We start from the raw sequence: 9,222 nt of genomic DNA, 5'->3' as shown, positions 1-9,222 counted from the left end.
GAATATGTCTCATCTATTGATTAACACCTTATGTGTCCTTCTTTCATAAAGTTTATGTTGAGATATGTAAAAGTATGATACCCATTAATCCTCCCATTAGTTACACGTGCCGTTAGTTACACACCCTTATACAAACAACTTTACAGGTGATTGCACATCTAATCTCCTTCCTTTTACCTTGAGAGTTTAGAATGAAATGACCCATACTTGTGTATGACAAATAAGACACAGCCTATTAGAATCTGATTTCCGGGTAGATATCTTGTGTGCCCTCTCTATGTCTCTTGGTGTTAGTGGTGGTAACTTCTTGACCTCCCTAGCAGTGTTAAGTACCTCCAGAACCATGGCCTTGCTCTCAGTATAAGTCTATTTAGCTGAAGACTCAGGTATGCCATACAACACCATATTATTTCTTCGACTCTGTTCCTGATCCTCTATCCTTTTCTCTAAGTCACATAGGTAGTTGGCTGTATCTATGACCCTGTAATTCAGAACATCCACATCAACTCTAAGTATATCCTGTTCTTGTTAAGTGTTGTCAATGTCAGTCCTTAGAGTGGTCAATGTCAGTCCTTAGAGTGGTCAATGTCAGTCCTTAGAGTGGTCAATATCAGTCCTTAGAGTGGTCGATGTCAGTCCTTAGAGTGGTCAATGTCAGTCCTTAGAGTGGCCAATGTCAGTCCTTAGAGTGGTCAATGTCAGTCCTTAGAGTGGTCAATGTCAGTCCTCAGAGTGGTCAATGTCAGTCCTTAGAGTGGTCAATGTCAGTCCTTGGAGTAGTCAATGTCAGTCCTTAGAGTGGTCAATGTCAGTCCTTAGAGTAGTCAATGTCAGTCCTCAGAGCAGTCAATGTCAGTCCTTAGAGTGGTCAATGTCAGTCCTTAGAGTGGTCAATGGCAGTCCTTAGAGTGGTCATGTCAGTCCTTAGAGTAGTCAATGTCAGTCCTTAGAGTGGCCAATGTCAGTTCTTAGAGTGGTCATGTCAGTCCTTCGTCAATGTCAGTCCTTAGAGTGGTGAATGTCAGTCCTTAGAGTGGTGAATGTCAGTCCTTAGAGTAGTCAATTTCAATCCTTAGAGTAGTCAATGTCAGTCCTTAGAGTGGTCAATTTCAGTCCTTAGTGTGGTCAAGTCCTTAGTGGTCAGTCCCTTAGAGTGGTCTATGTCAGTCCTTAGAGTGGTCAATGTCAGTCCTTAGAGTGGTCATGTCAGTCCTTAGAGTGGTCAATGTCAGTCCTTTGAGTGGTCATGTCAGTCCTTAGAGTGGTCAATGTCAGTCCTTAGAGTGGTCAATGTCAGTCCTTAGAGTGGTCATGTCAGTCCTTAGAGTGGTCATGTCAGTCCTTAGAGTTGTCATGTCAGTCCTTAGAGTTGTCAATTTCAGTCCTTAGAGTGGTCAATGTTGCGGCAGGTCTGGGTGCTGTATAGTTTGTAGGGGCGGAGAACGTAATAAGGGCACGTGCATACACCGTTTTAATTGAACCCCTCAGTGTTTTCCCGACGATGACTTCGCTAATTGCGCTCCTTTATCACCACACAGTCTCTCCATCTGTGTACAATTTTCTAATACGAGCCAGGACGGTTGGGTAGCCTAGTGGTTAAAGCGTTCGCTCGTCTCGCGGAAGACCAGGGTTCGATTTCCCACAATGTGTGAAGCCCATTTCTGGTGTCCCCCACTGTGATATTGGTTGGATATTGCTAAAAACTCACTCACTCACACTAATGCTAATAACGCTTTTAAAAGTCGTTAACGTTCTACGAACGCCATGCAATTGGTTGCTTTCATTCATCTAGCATTGTTTACTGGGCAAAGCAATCCCTGCAGATGACACGCCATCCACCCTTCCTGTTCTATAAAGGTGCAGGAAGTTAGTAGTGACCTTCTGGTGACGCATGCGCAGATGTATGGTCGTCCTAGACCAGGACGTGATTGCTTTCACTTCTCAACATCGTCTGACGGCCATGTTGCGAGTGTAGAAAGTAAGTAGTGCAGGATATATACTTTACTGTGATTTCTGATGTACACACCTTTCATATCTATTTTTAATTCATGAGTGTTTGAAGCAGTTATCCAATCAACCTTACCTATATGGAGAGAAAATTCACCTGACATTTTGTAGTTACGCTTGTTTAAGAAGCCTTTAAGTTTTAAAAATGATGGTTATGAATTACTTCCTTGTCGGTTTCTGAGACATACAAGACAATTAATGTTTACATGTTCCTACCCAAGTTATGTTTGAAGTCTGTATAAAATCTGTATTTGTTCTCTTGGATATGACCCAAATATTATAAACATAAGAGCGGTGTCGGGTTTTACCGAACAAACAGCTGTTACCGAATTCCATTTCCGAGTAGTTTTCTCAGCTTGCGGCTCGGGACAGCTCTTTCTAAGGGTGTAGCTTCAGAGCTTCCAGAGTATTTACAGGAAAACTGTCGTTAAACACAGAAACTATAAATCGAAACATGAAGAAAAGAGAAAAGAAAAAGACAAAGAGCGGGTTAGGGCTGGATTGGTTGTAACCCGGATACCCGGGATGGGTGGATAATGAGTTGGACCCGGGTACCCGTCTTGGTACCCGGACCCGTTATGGTCAGGCCACTAATTAATACATTCAGCAATGTAATATGTTATTCTTTCATGTATTAATATATATATATATATATATAATTACATTCTTTGGAATTAAATACATGGTTAAGATATTGCAAAAACTCAAACTTTTAGCCTCCGAGCTGAAGAATATATTGCCATTTTTACAAATTTGATGTCAGGAATTAACATAACGGGTATCCGGGTAGGGGAGTGTAATAGGGGCTGGGATACCCGGGGTAGAACCTTTGGACCCGTCCCAGCCCTAGAGTGGGTATCTCATCTTAAAAGTGATACATGTATGAGCAACGTGAGATCTAATCCAACAGGTCTGTTCATAACATATCTCTTTCAAACAAATAACATCATGCCTATTTTCGGTCATCACACAATATTAGACTATAATGCATGGTTTTGCGGGTCATGTATGGACTGTAAAGTACGAAATATATTAACATTTCACAAAGTTCGCCCTGTCGCCCTTTCCCGAACAAATCTCATTGGCCTCTAAATCACGAATGTAACGATTCGACATTGGTCTAGCAGAAATGCCTTCATATCAACATACCGATGTACACAGTACATTAAAGGCTTTTTTGATTTTGAAAAGGTCACTACACATGGTTTGTAACTTTGTATTCACTCTCAGTAAACTCCTTGGAATATATGATATACAGAAAATACAGTTAGAAACAGTAATATTTCATTATACAGCTTCTATTTGGAATCTTAAACGCACGTCCATCGAAAGCATTTCGCGATAACGAAAGATAATGAGGTAGACGGCCACGTGATCGCGTGACGTCAGACCGGACAGTCGCCGCATCCACATTCCGGGGCAGAGATGACTGAAGAAGTACTGTCGGATTTAGAAAAACAACTGTTATTAGGATGTTACTCCGTTTCCCTAAAATTTACACAAGTTTAAATTTCATATGTCAAAAAAATAACCCACATCGGCCTAACTGAGCGTTCAGTGGGATGCGTAATAGGATATCCAGAAAAGCATGTTTACTCTAAGTTTTCATAAAATCGGGCAAAACTTAGAAGAAATACGAACAGCTGCTGAAAACAATAGATCAGACTAGATAGATGTCAATTAGGTCACTCAGCCAGGCATGACAACGGGCGGTCGACTCACCTGGCATGAAATGCATGTGCTACCTACAGGCACAAGGGGTCATCTCAAAGATATTTTATGCTTTTTCATGTGTGTTGAATATGTCTCATCTAATGATTAACACCTTATGTGTCTTTCTTTCATAAAGTTTATGTTGAGATATGTAAAAGTATGATACCCATTAATCCTCCCATTAGTTACACGTGCCATTAGTTACACACCCTTATACAAACAACTTTACAGGTGATTGCACATCTAATCTCCTTCCTATTACCTTGAGAGTTTAGAATGGAATGACGCATACTTGTGTATGACAAATAAGACACAGCACTATATATCACTGGACTAAGATGTATGGACAACATTAAAAAAAAGTCAAATAACATTTATATAAAAAGCTGAACATCCTTGTTGATTGTGTATTTTAAAATGTTATAAGGCAGAATGGGTCTAAAATTGGGTTCAAGTCCTCAGTAAAGTCCTTTTTCTACGTTTTCTATCTCCCTAGCAATGAGACTGTAGTTAGGCCGAACTTAGTTTAACAGATATTTCACACTTTCACTAATTAACTACATAAATTGTAAAATGCGAAAAAAAGTGTTTTTCTATTTCCGACAGGTCTTTCAGTATTACGTCACTGCCACAGGCTAATTTGCATACCACGTGACCGGACCTTTCTCTTGATTGTAAACAAACGCGCATATTTGTGAATCAGAAGAGTCTGGCCTGATGCAAGCTTTTCTGTTCGCTCTTCACATTGGTTTGCATTGTTATATAGATATTCTTCCACAATTGCGACAGTGAGGTTTATGACATTGACAATATATATTTATACATCAAAGTGACTACATCGCTTGCTCTCCGTAGAGGTTCGGTGACAGCGCGTAAAACAGAGGATCGCTACGCATAAGGAAATAGTGTTACACGTTTTACGATATTTACTCAGTGAAAGTAAACCATTCATTCAAAGATGCTTGAGTAGATGTGTAGAATTAAAGAATATTTTAGACAATAACTAACGAGTGACAAGGCTCGAGAAGTATTTCATCTAAAAATTTCTTCTTTTTCTAATCTTTAATCCTCACAAAGACACAAGTGCCTGTGCGGCCAAGGTCGTCATTGAGTCTGTCTATTATGAGTGAGCCATGGAGTTTTAGTTTTGAGCCGCTTTTAGCAATATTCCAGGAATATCACGGCAGGGTACACCAGAAATGGGCTTCACGCATTGCACCCATGTGGAGAATGGAACCCGTATCTTCAGCGTGACGAGCGAACGCTTTAACCACTAGGCTACCCCAGCATCTGACTCAATGATGAAACATGGTGACATAAGTCATGGCCAGTTAATATAACACTTATACTGTACTATCCTGGCACTTGCTTGTTGCTTGCTCGTAAGTTAGGCCAAATTTAACTTATAACATTTCACTGAAAAAGTTGGTACTTTTTTCCAATTTTGTTGTTGAAATGCTATTCATAAAGTGTTAATTTCATACTTTGGGGAGTTTTAAGTTGCTTGTTTTAAGTTATAATATAAGTGATAACCGTGACGTGCTTTCAGAAAAGTGAGTAATGGGAAATCAGGACTCACGTCAGAAGACCAGAAGGCTCACTGGGGAAGCAGCTGAAGCACTGAGAAGTAATGAACAAGGGAGACAACCTACTTCTGTATCCGCAACACAGCACATTTACAGTGAGCATTTCCAATATATATGCAGCCATGTACAGAACAAGGTTCAGTTCAGATGTTTTATAAGGGTATACAGCTTTGTTGGTTTGTTGTTTAGTGCTAACGTTTCATTGAAAAAGTTGGTATTTTTCTCTTTTCCCATTTTGTTTTTGAAAAGCAATTCATAAAGTGCTAAGTTCATAGGTTTTGGGAGTTTTAAGTTGCTTGTTTTAAGTCACAAGTAAGTGATAACCGTGATATGCTTTCAGAAAAGTGAGTAATGTATAGTACAGGCTGTAAGGGTTACTGGCCGGTCTTGACATGGGGTCGTTACTGGTGGTCGACCAATGCTGGTTCTGTCCAGATCTTGACTGCCAATGCGTTTATATCTGAAAACGTTATTTAATATAATTTCTAAGCCATTTATTCCTGCATAATTTTAAAGAGTGTTTGAGGATTCAATCAATCTTTAATATTTATTCAGTTCTTAAAAAGGCCACAGAACTGTAGTACATTTTAAGTTTACGTGAGTTGTTAGAAGTAATTTACAAATTCTTTTATATAACAATGCTTTTTCTTAAACTCATAGCGAAATAATTGTACATTGCCAGATTCTGTAATAATAATGTGGTTGTATCGGTTAACAATGAAATTAATATTCTTACACTTGGATGTTTATAACAGTATGGCTTTAGGTATTTCGTTCGTAGAATCGTATAAACAGGACAGATTAGAAGGAAATGTAATTCATCTTCAGCAGTATTCATATTACATAATTGACATATTCTGTTTTCTCTTTAGATACCTGCATACCTGCCAGTTTCAATAAATAATTCATGGGAAGAGCTACGAAAACGAGAAAGAGATATACAATACTTTTTTATGTCGATTTTTGCTAAATAGTCTTCAAAATGTATACCCGATTTCCACTGATTGTAATATAAACATTTTGTAGGTAGAAGTAATGATTCCAACGAAGATTGGAAATACATATCTTTCACTCTTTGAGTAAATGATATGATAAGATTTTTCCTTATCCTGACTCATGCTTTTTTGCTTGCTCTCTTTTCTTGCGAACGATAGTGGAAACACTTGAATCCCTTTTTGAAGCTCCCTTCATAAAAGCGGACGTAAAATCACTCACCACGAGTAGGCTCCCTTTCCTCAATTTTCCCGGGCTTTTCGAGGTCACATGACCCAGGCTTACTTTTCACTCTCTCCTTCTTCGCCCATGCGGGCGGTTGTGAGTCCAACTTGAGTCCCGATACGGCATCAGTTATCCTTTTTATTTAGGCCCAAACACAAATTACAGCTGTATACGGATTTCGGAAGACTACGTCTCTGTTTACATCGTGTTGTTTGTGTATGAAAACTTGTGTTCAATGCAAGTTACGTTTGTCTGCGGTTGATCCACATTAATTATGTCCTAGCTGTACCACTTTATGTTCTTCCAGCTATCGTTGCAAGTTATGTCAGCATTTATCAGAAATTCCATTTGATAATTATATATTTTCTGTATATAGACGTGCAAAGGATCAGCGTAGGCGACTTTCTTTTGTCATGTCTAAATCATCTGATAGCGCTATAAACCGTTCATTAACCACTGTTACTGACGTTCATTCTAGTGTTTTGCCTATGGACATCCCGAGGCAGGCCTCTGCAGCTGGCGCTGTCAACCCTAAGAAAAGGTCCTCTTCTTCGGATGGTCCCTCGTCGCAGACAAAGAAGACCAGGTCATCCACACATAAGAAGAGATCAGCTACCAAGTCTGCACCCAAGGCGCTGCCGAGATCCTTCGCCGATGATATCGTCCCCACGGATGAAGCAGACTTATTTGACGACCCTCCGATGCTCATGCCAGAGATTGTCCACGTCAGCAGGAGGAAGCCAGCCGCCACTACAATGACGACGATGGCTCCTTCTACGCAGACACGGACTGAGGGCCCGATGTCAGCGCAGACTACACACATCCCGGAGATGACGACAACGCTGACACTATCAGCGCAGACCTTCGACCCGGGGGCCTTCATGGAACAGTTCACCAACCAGATGATGCAACTGATGGAGAAGCGCTTTGCGCAGGAGAAGGCCACCTCGACAACATCATCGAGATCACCCCTGCATGAAGGACCAGTCGGCACCTCGATGCACTCCACTGAGGGACCCCGACAGGACAGAGGACACCTGCATGAAGGACCCAGACGATCCTCTACGATGTCTACATCAACGCAGAAGGAGGATGCACGTGCACGCAGGCATCGACGCAGCTCATCCACCTCATCGGTGCAGTCAGACCCGGATCGTCAGGACCATGCACGCAGGCATTCACCTCTACGAGGACGCACATCCCGAGACTCTGATTCAAGCCTCTCACCTGCGCGCAGGTCCTTGACAAGTCTCCACGCAGATCTCCACGCAGGTCTCAGTGCAGGTCTCCACGAAGGTCACCACACAGGTCTTCATACAGATCCCCACACAGGTCTGCACACAGGTCCTTAAGTAGATCTCCACACATATCCTACAGTAGATCACCGGACATCTCGCCGACCAGGTCTTCACGCAAATTGTCACAGATAGACCGAGAGGAACCAATGATAGAGGACGACGGCGGGATTATTTTCTCGGACACAGAGATCACTTCTTGGATAATGAACGGCCTCGACTTAGTCTCACCATCCAAGGACGTCGGCGAGGAGCTCACCTACAAGATGAATAAGGATGACATCGACTCACTGACGTTTCCGTCGATCAACCCTATCCTGGAGGTACCTGGGAACTTGTCTGCAGCCTTCGAGACAGCCACGAAATTCCAGACACAGTCCGTGCCATCCTTCAGCGCCAAAAGGTTCCCGCAACATCACATGGACCCGTTTGTCAAGGCACCCGATGTCGACGATAACTACAAGTTAATAAACGACACCCAGTCTAGGACCTACAAGGCAGCTGGAAACCACAACCAGACACACCTTCTTTGGCCTTGCACGCTCCCGAGCGATCAACGAAGCCCTCATAGCCAAGTTCCACAAATCTACCTCAGAGGACGACAGGATGATATATTCAGCTCTACTGACTCAGAAAAAAGACCACCAGTTTATGTCGGAACACCTGGCATCCACGTCAGCTGGGATTATGCTCCTCAGGAGTAAAGGTCTACTATCATCCTGCTCATGGAACGAGAGATTTACCAAGCCACTCTACAAAGCACCATGGTCAACACCATCCATCTTTGACGGCTGTATTGAAGGGGTTGCCTAAGGAGTTGATCAGGAATCCAGAGAAGTCATGATGATCAAGTCCATCAATACTCTCGCCAGTGTGATACGTCAGACTTCACAACGTTACTCCAACAAATCCAAGTTTGCCCGGAGTACAAAAGGCCAAGGAAAGGAAGTACGCTTCATCTAGAGGAAGTCGTGGATCTTTTCGTCGCCCATACGGATCTACCAGAGGCAATCCAGGACGAGGCTGAACCCCCAGAGGTACAGGAGGACTTAAACGCTGATGGACAGGTTCGGAACGTCTGGAGTCTTCCACCCCGAGCCGTTCCCATACAGCCTTCAACAGTAGGTGGACGTCTTCAACGCTACTGGGAGATTTGGGGAATCCTTCAAGACAACTATGTAACCCATCTACTAAAAGACGGATACAAGATTCAGCTAAAAGACACACCACCACTTTCGGACAAGCCCCTGGTCTCCAACTACGCCTCCAACCAGATAAACCAACTGGACGACACAGTCAAGTCTCTACTAGAGAAACAGGCCGTCGAGGAGATAGAACAGGAGAACGTCACACCAGGGTTGTACTCCCCAATATTCCTCGTACCGAAGAAAAACTCCAAGGAA

At 42.4% G+C, this 9,222-nt stretch overlaps 1 protein-coding gene across 1 annotated transcript; it reads left to right on the top strand.

Moving 5' to 3' along the window:
- The first annotated feature begins 6,557 nt into the window (after positions 1–6,557).
- LOC124266167 lies at positions 6,558–8,504 on the top strand. Its single transcript, XM_046700969.1, has 2 exons — positions 6,558–6,714; positions 7,355–8,504. Exon 2 carries the CDS (start codon positions 7,355–7,357, stop codon positions 7,874–7,876), a length of 522 nt encoding a protein of 173 aa, XP_046556925.1. The 5' UTR covers positions 6,558–6,714; the 3' UTR covers positions 7,877–8,504.
- The last annotated feature ends 718 nt before the right edge of the window (positions 8,505–9,222 follow it).

This window comes from Haliotis rubra, unplaced genomic scaffold (genome assembly GCF_003918875.1).
Source record: "Haliotis rubra isolate DU_JTF1 unplaced genomic scaffold, ASM391887v1 Scf1235, whole genome shotgun sequence".
Taxonomy (NCBI): domain Eukaryota; kingdom Metazoa; phylum Mollusca; class Gastropoda; order Lepetellida; family Haliotidae; genus Haliotis; species Haliotis rubra.
The sequence above is the reverse complement of the archived record's forward strand: the minus strand, read 5'-3'. Positions and strand labels throughout refer to the sequence as shown.